Consider the following 18,263-nt stretch of genomic DNA (forward strand, 5'->3'; position numbering starts at 1 on the left):
GTTCAAAACTTTCTGCTTGCAAAATTTATATCAGTAAAAGTACAATGTACTTATTTATTTATTAGTGACTAAGATGGACTTGCTTTGTTCACGATGTAGTTCAATATTTGTAGTTATGGTTGTTACCTGTTAGCGCAAATTTTTTTCAATATTTAGCTTGTTTATAAATTTGATCTTTGTAGCTGTATACTGTGAAAATGTTGGCTCACAAAAATTTGTTGTTGGAAAACGCATAAAAATTTTCTAAACTCTGTTACTTATTTCATGGTATTTCATGTCCATTTGAATACAAAATCGTGTAACTTCTTCCAGCTGAAATTTCTTTTTAGGATGTAATCAGTTGAAATTTCTATAAGCTGTTATTTTTCTTTCAAAGACAGAGAGAAAAGGGATTTTGAATCCTTAGTAATTTTTTTTAAACGAGGAGGGAAATACTCTTAATAGTTGTACACAAGTCAGATACGTGCTGCGAGACTGAAACTTTTGCATCTTCACTTAAGGAAATTTCATTCATAAGTAAAAAGCTACTGGGATTTTTGAAGCAATCAAATTCTTCTATAAGTATACGTTCACCCCAAAGTTTTAGCTTCCCCTAAGCTAAATAAAATCGTCTGGCGTTATGCAGAATAAAATACTGAAAGGCCCAATACGTGATATATTTTACTTTTTTGTACAATGAATTCTGATTCAATCTTGTAGTTCTAGGAAAAAATATTAACATTCTAAAATTTCCTCGCGGAGCCCCAGGGCTCCGCTGAGCATAGTTTCAAAAATCATGTTATAGAGGGTTAACTATTTTATATTAAAACAATTTTCAGTGAACAAATTACCAAGTCACCTGATAACCATAGCCGATATAATGTCATAGTGTAAAAGAATGTATCAGAACTAACTACATTTTGACATTGTATGGAGTTTTGCGGGTAGTCTGACGTCACGAGAAATTACTATTGTGAAGGATATACAACAGCCTTTTCTGAAGCAAAATAATCATGTTATCATACCATAAAAGCATGTTCGGGAAAAGTTGGATTGTTGAACTGTCGGGGACTAATGATGTGCTTTGAACACGACAGCCTTAAGAACGAGCTCTTTATTTTCCAAAGTAGTACTCTGCAGGGCTATTGTGAAAACCACGTGGTAGTCAGATAGATTACGATTGTAAATGGCATAAAAGGTTTCAAAATCATGTTTTAATACAACGTATTTAAATTCTGAACAACGCGACAACAACTCTTATAACACATAATTATAAGAAGAAGGGCACGCAGTATTTAAAGTTGCTATAAAGACGGTAAGAAGAAATACCATAAAAGACAATTAGTATATGTTTACCACCATTTTACCATTATGAAATGAACTAAACCATAGGACAGCTACATTCTTATATTTTATATTATGACTGATTACTATCCAACTAGTCACAACGTATCACAATGTATGAGATATATAGAAGTAAATGCAATTATGCCTTTTGCTAATAGTGTTATTCCAGTCATAGTTACCAGAGCTAAAATACCATAAGCCAAACGTTAATGGCTTCATGATGAAATGAGCTTTTTATAAATGAATCCAAGATCAGATTATTGATTTGCAACCATCAACAGCTGAGATGAAAAGAATTAGCTATATTATTTATACTGAAACACTGTGGGGAATATATAAAGTATAAGGCTGCGTCTCTGTTATCTACAGATAAATGATGGAACATTCGCTGCTGCCAAGTACAGGTAGACCCTGATCCATCGTGTTACTCATCATGCGGCCATTCATCTTCAAGCAAGACAGTAAACCCAAACATATAACGCATTCTTGTAGCTGTGTAGGCTTACGTGAAACGTGAGGTGGGTGCAAGGCGACCAAAAAAACTGGTTCATTTATGAGTTGTAATCCAGAATACTTAGAATGGTGTTACGCAATCCTACATGAATAAATTCTATGCAAAAACAAAATGTAACGCTTTGTTCAAAGTAAAGGGTTTACAAACATTACACAAGTATATCTAACAATTAACTTGTTTTTGTTTTATATCTTTTGTGATAATGTTTTGCATTGTTAATGGATTCACAATTAGTTAAAAATATCTCTTCGTTTGTGACTCTTACGCGTGTACCGTTTCCCTGTTGTCATAATTGTTTCCATTATGTATTTGCGGATGCAAAATAAAATATTATTCTAGATCATAACAAGGTATGAGAATGACTAATGAAGCTGTACTGGTCAGTGGAGCCGTAACAATGAACTTGCACAGATGCTGAGAAAAATCATCTTAAAAATTGAATTCTGTTCCGGCCTGTCATGGCCAGGTGGGTTAAGGCATTCGACTCGTAATCTGCGGGTTGCGGGTTTGAATCCCGGTTGCACCAAACATGCTTGCCCTTTCAGTTGTGGGTACGTTATAATGTGACGGTCAACACCACTATTCACTGGTAAAAGAGTAGCCCAAGAGTTGGCGGTGGGTAGTGATGATTAGCTGCTTTCCCTCTAGTCTTACACTGCTAATTTAAGGATGGCTAGCGCAGATAGCTCTCGTATAGCTTTGCGCGAAATAAAAAACAAAACAAAACAAACAAACCTCCGTTCTTCTTCTTTACGGTCACAGGACACGTGTTAACACAGGACATAACGAATTTATTGAGAAGTCTTTATTGCGTTAAAATACAAGAGTAAAGAATGAAAGCTAGGGTAAATATTAAAAGTGAGTAACCCGCAGAAAAAAATAACAATCCTCTATGGTTCTTCTAGCAAATAAATGGTCACTTTGGACACCACGGTCAGACTAAATACCGGACCAAAGTGATAAGACAGTAGTTTAAAATTTCAGAGTTATCGTTAACCTTAGCGAGGAATTTAGTTTATTGGTTAAGTAGGTTCAATCACGTGCATCAACCCTTCTAATCTACTTCCCGTATCAACCAATATCACTTAAGGATGTTTCTGTTTCCCCACTCCCACAGCTTTGCCATTACCACAAAACTAAAAACCCATTATTAAAATCCAAAGAGCCTATTAAATCACCCGTGGTTTCTTCAACAGCGATTTTTTTTCCAGTGTTATTCTTTAAATAAGTCTTATACTTCTACAAACGAGAGCTTAACAGTCACGATTAAAGCAATAAAAATGTAAGGGATCACATCATTCAAAAGAGGTTTGCGACCTCCAAACCGATTACACGTTGGTCTTGAAGGAATACAATCTGTTCACTTGAAGGTTAGATAAAACGAGTAGAATAAACACCATTTTCAAGGCTAAATATACTCTGCCATGTTTCCTAACTTCGTTGCTTATCAGATTTTTGCTCCTACTTATCTCTAACATACCTTTGAAAAAAGAACGTAAAGTTATATACAAACATCAGTGAATTGTTGATAAAATCGTATATTATTCTGCCTGTCAGCTGCGCCCCTAAATAATCAGTTCTAGTATCAAGAGTGTGTTTTAGAAACAGATAAATTCACACGACTTTGCCTCCTCAATTTTACTGATAAGGATAAGACTTTCCAAGAATTTCAGAGCAGCAGTTATTTTAACACGCAGGATATTTTGAGTGGTATTTTTGTTAGTTTTAAACTGCACGTGTGCTCAATTCTTTCATTGTAGTTATTTATTTAAATGTTTTGTTACTTTTTAAAACTCGTAACCTTGACTTCGGAACAATAACATAGAAAAGTTTAAGATATTATTGGTGACTTTGTCTAACAGAAGTGAGTACATGACAACAAGGTTTAGTTTATTTCGATTTTCGCGCAACGTTACACCAACGCTATTTGCGCTAATCGTCCCTAACTCAATAGTGAAAGACTAGAGGGAAAAGGTAGTCATCATCACCCACTCTTGGGCTACTTATTTACCAACGCATAGTAGAAATGATTGTAACATTATAACTCCCCAATAGCTGAAAGCCGAGTATATTTGGCGTGGTAGGGATTTGAACCTACCAATCTTAGATTAAGAGTCCAGTGGCCTAACCGCTAGTCCCACGTGTCCAGGTGCTTAAGGAACTCGACTCATAATCTAGTAATAATGGCTTATACTTATTTACTTCTTTTTGTACTAGTTAGTTCTTTAGTTTTAAAACTGAAACGCACAAAGTTATAAGTTCTTACGTTCAAGTGTTATTTTACTTTTGAAAAAAGGTTCCTCAATGTGTCAGCGCTACATTTTCGAACTTACAATGTTAAAACCCAGGGCTATGTTTTTCATTGTAGCCAGCAGGTAGTCTATAGTGTATCTTTACTCTAAATAGTCAATAAGTATTTAAAAAAAAATTGAAATGAATAATGAAACAGATGTAATTATATTACTGATGTATATCATTCCTGGATAAATCTCTCACTTTCTCTTTCCTTATGTTTTTCATTATGATTTGCTACTAGAAAGAAAATATCATCGTTATATCACGGTCATGCTCATCCACTAGGAAACCGATAACAACTTGTTTCTTTATTGCTAAGCACAAAGCCACACAATGGTCCATCTGTGCTGTGCTCCCTTTGAAACCTGGTCAGTTGTTAACGTTAAAAACTTCTATTCCTAAAGTTATTCCACATAGATGGCGCTTTAGATCCTATATTGCATACATGTAGAAATTAACTTATATCCAAAAATAAGGCAAATGAATGGACATTAATGAATCTTTTAAAATATCTTATGGATGAGGTCTTGGTTGTCTTTACATAGGACTTAAAGGGTGTGTAGTATTGTTTATCGTATGGATGAGGTCTTGGTTGTCTTTATATAGGACTTAAAGGGTGTGTAGTATGGTTTATCGTATGAATGAGGTCTTGGTTGTCTTTTTATATGACTTAAAGGGTGTGTAACATTGTTTATCGTATGGTGAGGTCTTGGTTGTCCTTATATACGACTTAAAGGGTGTGTAGCATTGCTTGTGGTACTAATTTATTCTTTTTTAGCGACAAAGTAATTTAAGATTCTCAAAATAAGTAATAATTCAAATCTATCATCCCGATTCATAACTTGTCGCTGAGTTATAAACGTTTCGGGTATTTCCATCAATAACTCTGGACAAACGATAAATCGAGTGACGAATGAGCTTCAAACATTTTTCTTTAATCTTACAAAAGTATCAGTTTTGAACCTAAAGAAAACTTAGGTTTTCCCTTTTCTTCGAAATAGTTCTTTGAAAACTAAAGATTGTATGCCTATCTTTTTCACCAGAAACTCCAGATTATGGGATTCCGCTTAACGTTTAAGTATTTAAAACAAAGTTTTTTTTTATTCTGTTCCTTCAGGCGTATTTTCTTCCAGATGTTTGTTTTTGTTTTTTTAGAGGAAGTCACCTGACAACCAACAAATCTCAAGCCTCGTATAAGCATCTTCCTCAGAGAAATCAAGTTACATATAAGGGCCATTAGGCACAGTGAATATTCTTTCTCAGAACATTTCATTCGTGAAGATTGCAAATCACTCTGTTGACGTGAATAGTGCCCTTTTCAACTTATCTGGTGTAAAGTTAAATTTACGTATTTATCATAGGAAAGCTAAAACCAATTCGATTCCACCCGTTCAAGTAGTTTTGACCAACACGTCTGAAGACAGAATAGATCAACTTCAGCCGCCAGGGAAATTAGTTGAAGAACTTTACTTTTGAAATGTAATCTGGTTGAAGTCAGTCTATTTGTTTAATGTCACAGAAAGATTCTTTTGCGCCAAACCTAATACGTTTATACACGGGCTGCCTTTTGACGACCAACGTCAAATTTTGCGGGAACATACATAAAATTATATCACCAATTTTCTCTTCACATTTCATAAAGAAGGCAACTGGATAAACCCCAGTTTTATAATAGGATAAAAACTGAATTACGTGTCTTATAGCTAAGATATATCTGTCATTATTGCTTGGATAAATAAAATCCTATCAGAAATGTTGAAACTACTGGAACATTTTAATCTAGCTAAGAAAAATCTGCCATTATTGCTTGGATAAATAACAAAATCCTCTCAGAAGTGTTGAAACTAGTGGAACATTTTAGTCTAGCTAAGAAAATATGCCATTATTGCTTGGATAAATAACAAAATCCTATCACAAGTGTTGAAACTACTGGAACACTTTATTCTATCTACGAAAAATCTGCCACTATTGCTTGGATAAATAACAAAATCCTATCAGAAGTATTGAAACTACTGGAACATTGTAATCTAGCTAAGAAAATCTGCCATTATTGCTTGGATAAATAACAAAATCCTATCAGAAGTGTTGAAACTTCTGAAACATCTTAATCTAGCTACGAAAAATCTGCCATTATTGCTTGGATAAATAACCAAATCCTATCAGAAGTGTTGAAACTACTGGAACATTTTAGTCTAGCTAAGAAAATCTGCCATTATTGCTTGGATAAATAACAAAATCCTATCACAAGTGTTGAAACTACTGAAACATTTTAATCTATCTACGAAAAATATGCCACTATTGCTTGGATAAATAACAAAATCCTATCAGAAGTATTGAAACTACTGGAACATTGTAATCTAGCTAAGAAAATCTGCCATTATTGCTTGGATAAATAACAAAATCCTATCAGAAGTGTTGAAACTTCTGAAACATTTTAATCTAGCTACGAAAAATCTGCCATTATTGCTTGGATAAATAACAAAATCCTATCAGAAGTGTTGAAACTACTGGAACATTTTAATCTAGCTACGAAAAACCTGTCATTATTGCTTGGATAAATAACAAAATTCTATCAGAAAGGTTGAAACGACTGGAACATTTTAATCTAGCTAAGAAAATCTGTCATTATTTCTTGGATAAATAACAAAATCCTATCAGAAATGTTGAAACTACTGGAACATTTTAATCTAGCTAAGGAAAATCTGTCATTATTTCTTGGATAAATAACAAAATTCTATCAGAAAGATTGAAACGACTGGAACATTTTAATCTAGCTACGAAAAATCTGCCATTATTTCTTGGATAAATAACAAAATCCTATCAGAAATGTTGAAACTACTGGAATGAAACTACTGGAACATTTTAATCTAGCTAAGGAAAATCTGTCATTATTTCTTGGATAAATAACAAAATTCTATCAGAAAGATTGAAACGACTGGAACATTTTAATCTAGCTACGAAAAATCTGCCATTATTTCTTGGATAAATAACAAAATCCGATCAGAAATGTTGAAACTACTGGAACATTTTATTCACTCATACAGTATGAAATAACATTAATGAAACATGAATTTTATTATTTCTACGAAATCGTTTTCTCTTTTTTTTAATAAATTTTTTTGTGTAAAATAAATTTCGAAATGTTCTAAAGTCGGTGCAACAATTACGTGCGGTTCTCTAAACATGCAAGGAAATAATTACTTGAATTTAAAATGTTCAAGTATGAAAGGCTATTTGTGACAGTTGAACATTCATTTCAAGATTTAGATGGCATATTGTAGTGTTCACAGCAAAAAGTGTGCGGATTTATAACGCTAGAAACCAGGTTTCGATGTGACAGTACAGATAGTCCATTGCTTAAGTTTACCTACAAACACACATAGAGTTTGAAAGCAGTTTAAGTTCTATGTTGTTAAAATAGAATCTAATATCTTCTATTGTGTCACTAGTGCTAAGATTATTAATAAAGGCTTAGCTTTACCACATATGTTATTATCTGTAAAAACAAAGAACAATAATATTAAACAGAATTACTTTAATCTGTTACTTATCGATGGGGCTTCTAAGCACGTTTTTCTTTGGTATGTATGTGTCAAATTGTTTATGAGCTCATGTCTTCACTGGTTGCAAAGTTCCTAATACTGTGTGACTACCCCCCCAAAAGTACACAAAAACATCATCATTGTTACAGTTTGACCTACTATCGCTACCGAGGTGTTCTAGATATCTTACACAGAGCAAAGGTTAATTTAACCCAATTAATCTGACCAGTTTCCTCCGCTGGGAAGGATATATAACGCTAGAATCCGATGTTTTGATTCGCTGCTATGGACACTGCACATAGTCCAACGCGGCTTTATTCTGGAACAAAGACATATTTCACTGAGTGTCACAGTTAAAGATATACAACAGTTCAGGGCTTTTTAGTAATCAGTTAAATACAAACAAGTTGCTAATTCGAAAAGTTAAACGTCTACTCGTATCTGATAGTTATTAAGCCTTATATTATTTGATAGTGAATAGAGCTTTTTTATTTGATAGTTATTAGGTCTAGTGTTATTTGTTAATCGTTAAGCCTTGTATGTGATAGTTATTAGGTCTAGTGTTATTTGTTAGTCGTTAAGCCTTGTATGTGATTGTTATTAGGCCTTGTTAAAAAACCGAATTCGTAATTCTATATTACCTGCACGAATATTTCAGAACCTTTAATTCAGAAGTACTGCAGAAAAACCAACATTCTTCAGTTATCATGTGTTTGTAGGTTTGGATCATTGCACCTGTCACTCCGCTAGAAATTCTTTTTTTCCGATTCATCTCAGGTCTTATAAAATTTCTTAAGCTTAAAGGGCACTTATGATTATAAACCATGCTACAATTGAATTTTTTTTCTCATCACCCATTGCATTTCAACAAATTATTTTTCGTGACCTTTGTTATTTTCAGTTGACAAAAAAAAAGTTTGTACTTTAATAGTAATAATTTTAAGGTAATTACATACGTATATAAAAAAAATTCGAATTTAAATAATTTTATTCTAGGGGTTTCTGTGTGTGTATATGCAAATCCACAACCCAATCGAATAAACCAATTTGATTCAAGTTCGATAGAGTGGAACACAGTTGTGATGTTATGAAATAATAGTTAGGTTAAATAAAAAATAATTGAACCATGCTGATTATCCAAGGTTACCACAGAGTTCTGGATCTTTTGTGACTTGTCGTGTAATAGAAAAGATATTAGCAACAACTTGCAACCTTTATAACGAAATGAAATTTAGTATACACTTTTAGTAAACATTTAGAGATACAATTTTTGAGTGGACTGTTTATTTTTACACTTTATTTAACTTAATAACGACGTTTCGACCAATCGTGTGACCATCAACACGTAACTTTCGTCTATTGGATGAAATAGTAAAGAAATACTGCTCGAGCATTTTAAATCAAAACATACGTATCGCCGCGTGTGTTTTGTAATTGGAACGAAATGCTCGCGTAAAAATTCGTGCAATAAATGACAGATACCTGATAATGGCCACGCGACTGGCCGAAACGTCGTAATTAAGTTAACAAAAATAAAAATAAACGTTCCGCTCAATAGCTATATCTCTGGGTACTTATTTAAACTTGAAATTGAGCAATCGTAACTGTCACATTTAGGGTACTTTTACCAAAATAATCTTACCTAGATTGTAACCACATTTCAGTATGTGTAGTGCTTAAGGATAACTTATTAGGCCCGGCATGGTCAGGTGGTTAAGGCGTGCGACTCGTAATCCGAGGGTCGCGGGTTCGTGCCCGCGTTCGCGCCACACATGCTCGCCCTCCCAGCAGTGGGGGTGTATAATGTGACGGTGAATCCCACTCTTCGTTGGTAAAAGAGTAGCCCAAGAGTTGGCGGTGGGTGGTGATGACTAGCTGCCTTCCCTCTAGTCTTACACTGCTAAATTAGGGACGGCTAGCACAGATAGCCCTCGAGTAGCTTTGTGCGTAATTCAAAACAAAAAAAACAAACAAAAAAATCTTCTTTAACATGCAAATATCAATAAAACACTGTGGTGTCACTGAATAGCTGAATTTAACGGTGACAAACGAGATTAGTTACAATAAGAGGTGTGTTTCGTATCAGAATAAGTGGGATATCAAATCGCAACACACAGAAAAGAGTGGAAACTGTTATTTTGCATGGGAGCCAACTGTGATGTGTTCGTTTCATTCTTGCTATAAAACTGAAGTGCTTGGAGACATAGATTTTTCTCCTTCTTCATGTAAATGTAACTAATAAATGACAGAGATTGGGAACCCTCGTCGTTTAAGCTGACAACTTACTTGAGGGCTGAACTAAAGTCATCTGTAGCAAACTTCTTGACAGGCTAACCCGTAGATTGTTTACAGATAAGAGAGACCCCTGATTTATAGTTGTTGAAGCGAAGATGAAAGTTGAAGTGTAACACTATCAGCAGACCACACTGCTGTTTAATGTTTCTATGCTATGGCTGAGTTTCTTTCTAACGTCTATCTCTTGGACGACCTGTTAGTAATCTATAATCAGCGATACGTGTCCTGCATAAAAGTAAAGACGAGATATACGTTACAAGATCGTGAACTGCTTAAGGGGGGGGGGAACTGTTACTGTTTTTGTCCACGAATACTGGCTGGTTGATCTTTGTCAGTTTGGTAGGAAGGTAGGTGTTTTTCATCTCGAGACGTAAAAATAACGAAAAGGCGTGACTTAGAACGAGGCTTTGGCCGAAGTAAAATGACATCCATCACGGTATAAACTGAAACTATTACAAAGTAATAGGACCGACAAGGAAATGGACGGACACAATGTAGAAGTGCGTGTAGCTTAGGGAAGGTTGAATGTAAGCGAGACTGTTAAAAACAAAATCTACTCAGTCAATATTATTTCTAAGTGAAAACCCACCTGGAGTAGCTACAAAACTTTCTAAAAGCATCTAACCTTCCCACCAACCCCACCAAAAAAGCACTACAGCGTTCAAAACATTGCCTCTCTGTGATTGAATTTTATACAAGCTTAAAATTCGAAGGGCTTTCAATAAGGTAGCTTTGGGGAGTGCGTCACATTTAAGACTCACCTAACTTTTCCATTTCTCTCAACTTTTTCTGTCAGAACAAATTTAGAATTCTTCTCAAACAAATCGATAAAGTCTAGATAGTGACAAGATGAACATCACAGTAATATCTGTGTTTGTTGAGTGGATGATATTAATATGTTTTAAATAATAACTTCAAGTAACGTAACAGAAAACGATTTTTGTGCTTATTATGGAGGCCTAAGAACAACATTTTTTCTAAAGGTTTGTCTTGAATTTCGCGCAAAGCTACTCAAGGGCTATCTGCGCTAGTTGTACCTAACTTAGCAGTGTAAGACTAGAGAGAAAGCAGCTAGTCATCACCACCCACCGCCAATTCTTGGGCTACTCTTTTACCAACGAATAGTGGGATTGGCCGTCACTTTACAACGCCCCAATGGCTGAAAGGGCAAGCATGCTTAGTGCAACCGGGATTCGAATCCGCGTCGAGTGCCTTAACCACCTGGCCAGGCCAAACCTGACTCGAAGCTTTTATAATAAAAATTGTATATAATTATTCAATATTATGAGATTGAAGATATTTGGACTAAACATTTGCGCTTTCATGTTATAATGTATAGTCATTCCATAACAGACAAAAAGCATAATATATATTATTTTCTAATGGTTTTCGGTAGATACGAGGTCGGTCAAATTGGAAGACCCCTACAGTTATGGTATAGAAAAATAACAGACAGAATATAATGTTTAACTGAAAACAATTGTTTGGAATGTATTTAAGAGGTTTCTGGTTTTGGTGTTCACACGATAATATTTGAGAATTTTGAGATTAAGAATAGTTTTTTTTTAACTATAAAAATCACTTCACACTCGGATTAAAACTGAAACAGACAAGATATGTTCACAAACAAATCTTTCTTATAAATACTTCAGTAGAAACTTGATTTTTTATGTACCAAAGATATGCAATCTTTACTAAAAGTCTACAAAATTTTATGAAGATACTCTTACTGTATCAATAGTTATAGTATCATATAAATACTTTACTCTTGTATATTATACCGAACATGTAAAAAATTCAGTTGTTTCTACCCATAGTTGTAATTGTTGTGTATTTGATTCGAAACATTATAAAGGTAAATTTTTCTATCTCGCGACATACTTCAAACTACTGTCTTTAACTAGCATCAATGTTTTGATTTTAAAAGCATGTCTCCGTGGAACTGTTTTTGATGGTATTTAAAGTTATATCATTATTATTATCAATATATATTAGAGCGTTCGACTCGTAATTTGAAGGACGCGGGATATAATATATGCTCGGTCCTTTTAGCCGTGGGGACATTATAATGTTACAGCCAATCCCACTATTCGTTAGTAAAAGAGTGGCCCAAATGTTAGTGGCAAGTGGTATTGACTAACGTCTTTCCCTCTAGTATTACACAACTAAATTAGGGACGGCTGTCGCAGATAGCCCTCGAGTAGCTTTGCACGAAATTCAAACCAGAATATTTTATAATAAACCAAAGACACAAAATTATTTTGCTCGGAAAATCAAGATAGAGATTATTAGTTCGAAACTCACCAACAACCATGCTCACATCGGAACAATAGGATCGTTATAAGTATTGGCCAATTTCATTATTTGTTGATAAAGAGCAACTCAAAGTTAGCGGTAGGTGGCGTTGGCTAGCTGTTTCCCGTCTACTCCATCACATTAAATTATCATTTAAAATTATTCTGTAGTTGCTGTTACGTATTTTTGTTTCTAATCACTTACATTTCCTTACAAATGTATTCATTCCTACCAATAATGTTACATTTCATTGAAATATAAACAATTGTTAATAATAATGAAACTTAACGCTGTTGTTAGTGAAAGAGATTGAATGTCAGCAAAACTACAAATGAATTTGCAGATTGCATACATATTCAACCCCCTAAGTCAGTACTTCATGGAAGTATCTTTACCAGCAATTGCTGTTGTGAGTTTTTTTTTGTATAAGTCTCTGCAAGCGTTGATCAATGAGGTGGTGTATTTTTTATCCATTCTTCCTAGGAAAATTGCTTCAGTTCTGACAAGTTCGTTAGTGACCATAGAAGAACTGAAATCTTTGAGTCTCGCTATTAAGGTTTCATTGACTGGACAATCCCAACACATTTACCTTCCTTTTTTGAAACCAGTCCAATGGAGCTTTTGCCTTGTGCTTCGAGTCATTGTCTTTTTGAAATGTGAATTATTGAACCAGTTTTAGATTCTTGGCTGACGTCAGCAGCTATTTTGTACCCTTTATATTCCTAGTCCCGGGTGGTCAGAGACATACACATAATGAGATAGTGTTAACTTGGTGATGTGATGTATTGAGCTTCTAACACTTTGAATTTATACCAAAAACTAAAGTTTGTCTTGTGTGACGACAAAACCTTCTGTAAAATAAAAAAATATGACAACAAAATATGTAAATGAATACTCCATAAGAGATTTAAGATGATTCTTTTGGTCTGTAATGGCTTCTTTCTTGTCATTTGCCCACTCAGGCCAGGTTTATACGGTGACTGGAAGAGTGCAGATTTATAAACAACAATCTAAACCATGGAACTGTGCTAATCTTTCAAAATCACTGTTGATTTCACAGTAACATACTTAGACAGTTTTCTACTTGACTGGCTGCTCAGATTGGAAGGGTAACCTAAACTGGGTTGTGACTTGATGGTATGAAGCACATTCAACTTCTTAATGATAGGCTTCACTGTAATCAAAATGATAATCAGTGGCTTTGAAATTTTCTTGTATCCTTCGTCTGATCTGTACCACTTTATGCTTGACTTGTTTTGTAAGCTCCCTGATATTGTTAGTTGGTCTGTCGTATCATTGTGTAAGTTGTTGCTTGAAGTAAAGTTAAACCAATTTGGTTACAGATAGACAGAGATTATTGCATTTATTTCGTGACCTTTCGAACCTAAACATGTTTTGGATTGCTATAGCAAAGGGGTAGAATACTTATGCAATTAAAAATATTATAATTGTCTTTATAAATCCAAAATACCTACATAATATCTGCATTTTCAGCTTTCTCATTTCGGAATAGAGTCTGAATATAACGTTCAATTTAAGAGTTTTATGACTGCAGACTGTGAAAACTTTGTGTGAGGTGAACACTTTTACAAGGCACTGTATGTATGCATTTGTCATTTGATGTAAATATATATGAACATTTGGTAAGAAGCTATCATCCAGATTATAGTTCACCCAGATTCCTTTATGTTTATCTCCTCATATTTTACCCAGATTACTTTAAGTTTATCTCTTCATATTTCACCCAGATTACTTTAAGTTTATCTCCTCAGATTTCACCCAGATTACTTTATGTCCATCTCCTCATATTTCACCCAGAATACTTTACGTCCATCTCCTCATATTTCACCCAGATTACTTTATGTCCATCGCCCCATATTTCACCCAGATTACTTTACGTCCATCTCCTCATATTTCAATCAGCTTTTCCTATGCTCATCGCCTCATAACTCATTTCTCAAATCCATCTGTCCAAATCTCTACTAAAGTAGTAATTCCTGTTTCGCCTATTTATTTAAGCACTCATGTTTTCTCTAAGCCATTCTTTCCTTAGTGATGCCATGTATCTGTTTACTTTACTATTTAACTGACAAAGAGCCATTCATTCGTCTTCCTTTTACTTGACTATTCCATCTCTTAAATATAAATGATCTACTTAACCATCCATCTAACATTTTGTTAGCGGATGTATCTTTTCAACTGTTAACTATTTCATTTAACCAGCCGCCAGATCAATCAGAAAACCTTCCATCCACTCATTTAATCATAAGAGTTTCAACAACTCTATTTAACTACCCACTTTCTAAACTAATCATCCTAAACACACAATGACTCATCCATCCATCTGGACATCAGTTGGCTAGTGTTTTTATCCATTTATCACTTCTTATTTTTACCTACATTGGGATTTGTGTCCTCCGTAGCCAACAGTTAGTGACACCTTGTGAGCTGTCATTTGATAAGGTTGTCATCAGATGAGAGGTATAGACTATTCCAGAGTTTTTGGATTGGTCGCGCTGTAGAAAAACATCTTTTGGTGTTATAACTTAGAGCATATGAGAGGTCAGGTGATATATATGTACACTAGAGCAATAAAGTATAAGATTCAATTCACATACGTACTAATCAAATACGTTTGTCCCCAGTGGCTCAGCGGTATTTCTGCGGACTTATAACGCTAAAAACCGGGTTTCGATACCCGTGGTGGGCAGAGCAGAGATAGCCCATTGAGTGGCTTTGTGCTTAATTCAAAACAACAACAACAAATACGTTTAAGGGAAGATTGCTTTGACTTTTGCCTTTTTGTATCTGATTCTTCTAACATATGATAAAATTATTAAAGAAGTTTCTGCGATAAATAAGTTTAATTAGCTATACCGATTATCTTATTAGCCTCGAACTTGACTATAATCACATTTACTTGATATTAACGTAACACCGCTATGTTCACTGCAAGTGTTTTTAATTAGTTTGATTTTTATATCTATATTTAGTTTATTTTTCTTAGACCACAACTTAGTGAATAGTTTTAAATTACTGCAAATTCGTGTTATCAAACAATCCATAATATATATATAACTATTTGTCTGTTTGAAGTATAGCACAAAGGAACAGAACTGGGTATCTTTGCTCTACCCACCACGGGTACTTATACCCTAATTTTAACGTTTAAGTCTGTAGACATACCTCTGTGGAGGCTATAATTATATATGTATATATATATATATGTCTACAGCTTTCACTTAAATTTGTATTAGAAATTTTTTTTCTTTGGGTCAGTGGTAAGTGGACGGACTCGAAATGGTAAATTCCGAGGTCTGATTTCCCATAATAGACAGACAGCTGTTGGTTAGTTGTTTGGTTGGCGTTTTATGGTGCAAAGCAACTAGGCTATCTCTAACATCTTAGAAGATAGAGTACAAACAGCTTTGCGTTAATAAAGAAATAAAAGAATTAGAACATTCTGCTGTAGCAACCTATTGTTACTAGCGCCATCTATCGTACTTATCAGTATTTAATATCTTTCACGTTTTTAATCTCTTTTTATCTCTCACGTCTTTATACAGAACGATTTTTGTTCTTCTAATAGTTGTCAGAAATGCTGGAAATTTTATATAGTTAGCAAAAAAATGAAGATGATTGATAACAATGAGGAAAGATTTAGCTGGGCAAAGATAACAGAGTTTATTTTGGAAGCCATTAGCGGTGATTAAGTCAGCGGGTGTTTTAGAGTAACTTGTCAAATACTTGTAGAATACGTATCTGATTAAATACTAGTTCCATCTCTCAAATATATTTTGATTAAGTCTGATGAAAATTGTTGTTGTTTTTTATAATGAGGAACACTTTGGCTGAACACTGCCACAAATGTGATGCTATTTTAATGAAAAGTAAACCATACAATTTAACACATATTCATTTATAAGTAAACACTCCCCATCTCAGAGTATTTTAATTAGTATATTTTACAAGGAAATTACAAGAACATTCTATAATAAACCGTTCAGGAAAGCGTGGCTGATATAAGATAGTTAACACTAATTTACGATATTCACTTTGCAGTTTAATAAAAGAAAGATTGATCTGAGTCTATTTGAACAGCATTAAAACCTATTAATATAATACATTAGCACTATAACAAGCAAACTGATAACTAAATTCATCGCGTGACATAATCATGTTACAAAATTAAGACCAACAAATGACCTGGTGACTATATACATCACGAAATTTAGACCATTACTACCTACAGTCCAGAAAAAAAAAAAAAAAAACCTCTACAACTGTCGTTTTCGAAAACGTTTTAGTAACTTCGTGTGCTTGAAACTGACTTAATAGTTCTATTACAGTTTGTTAGTCTGGTAAAACGAACAAATTAATATGCTGTTGAAATTGTGATAAGTCGTTATGTTGTCATTGTTCGCTTGTTGTTACACTGTTTGTACTTTGTATTTACCTTTCACGTCACGCAGTCACACTTTTCGCAAGTTACACATAAATATCAATAACCTGTTTGTGTTGATAAAACAGTCGCCATGTCAACGTTTTGAAATAGCTTTGTCCATAGAGGTAAGAGAAACGAGTTGAAACGATAGATGGAAAGCTTCTAATGATACAGAAGCCGCCCATCTCTCAATATGTCATCTTCCGTTAACAGTCCTGTTGGAAACGTCGAAGAAAACAACGAAAAACAATATAAAACGATCCAGAGTAAAATAAACAAAAAAAGGTGTTTGTCTGTATCTCAGTAAATCATTCCACGAGTCGAAAAATAAAACGTGAAATACCACACATAAAAAACCCTTCAATTTTAGAGTTCTTAAACTACCTAATAGGCATCCGTTAATTCTAGTTTTCGTAATAACAACATAAAAGGCAGATTCTTGTAAATATGACGTCAAACCTAGTCTCTGGTAGCTATAGTTTTTTCAGCTGGTCACTGTAAGGTTTTTAAAAGGTAGAATTAGCTGTATTAGAAAGTAAACACGATAGATTAAAAACGTTCTGGGACTAAACTTAGCTGGAAAGCTAGATAACCTGAATCTGTCTTTCGAAATAAAACGGAAAAAGTTATGCATCTATCTAAAAATTAATCCAGAATGTTTAAAAGTAGTTTTATCTAAAGTTTCGACATGTTTGATGTAATTTTCAGTTGTGAAATGCCGTGTTAAAACTTGATAACAACACGGTGTGAACCAAATATCTTTGTTGTGCTAAAACTTAATAACAGCACGGTGTGAACCAAATATCTTTGGTGTTCTAAAACTTAATAACAGCACGGTGTGAACCAAATATCTTTGGTGTTCTAAAACTTGATAACAGCACGGTGTGAACCAAATATCTTTGTTGTGCTAAAACTTGATAACAGCACGGTATGAACCAAATATCTTTGTTGTGCTAAAACTTAATAACAGCACGGTATGAACCAAATATCTTTGTTGTTCTAAAACTTAATAACAGCACGGTATGAACCAAATATCTTTGTTGTGCTAAAACTTAATAACAGCACGGTATGAACCAAATATCTTTGTTGTGCTAAAACTTAATAACAGCACGGTATGAACCAAATATCTTTGTTGTTCTAAAACTTAATAACAGCACGGTATGAACCAAATATCTTTGTTGTGCTAAAACTTAATAACAGCACGGTATGAACCAAATATCTTTGTTGTGCTAAAACTTAATAACAGCACGGTATGAACCAAATATCTTTGTTGTGCTAAAACTTAATAACAGCACGGTATGAACCAAATATCTTTGTTGTGCTAAAACTTAATAACAACACAGTATGAACCAAATATCTTTGTTGTGCTAAAACTTAATAACAACACAGTGTAAACCAGATATGTTTGTTCTGTTAAAACTTGATAACAATATGATGTAAACCTAATATCTTTGCATAGAAATTTATACTGTTCAACTTAACACTGAGCTCTATTTGAAAGAAAGAGTATATATAATCTGAGAGATTCTTAGCTCAGTATTCAACGTGTACA

The 18,263-nt window shown here is 34.1% G+C and overlaps 1 protein-coding gene across 7 annotated transcripts in view; it reads left to right on the plus strand.

Moving 5' to 3' along the window:
• LOC143231671 (uncharacterized) overlaps positions 1–18,263 on the plus strand; it is a 126,815-nt gene that overhangs the window by 60,065 nt on the left and 48,487 nt on the right. Inside the window, exon 4 of one of the 7 annotated variants that reach the window (XM_076466254.1) lies at positions 5,291–7,285. The exons of the other annotated variants lie outside the window; for them this stretch is intronic. Within the exon in view, the coding sequence (XP_076322369.1) occupies positions 5,291–5,304 (14 nt within the window). The 3' untranslated portion in view covers positions 5,305–7,285. Of the gene's footprint in view, positions 1–5,290; positions 7,286–18,263 lie in introns of those variants that run through there. 7 annotated transcript variants of the gene reach the window in all.

This window comes from Tachypleus tridentatus, chromosome 11, assembly GCF_004210375.1.
Source record: "Tachypleus tridentatus isolate NWPU-2018 chromosome 11, ASM421037v1, whole genome shotgun sequence".
Classification (NCBI taxonomy): Eukaryota; Metazoa; Arthropoda; class Merostomata; order Xiphosura; family Limulidae; genus Tachypleus; species Tachypleus tridentatus.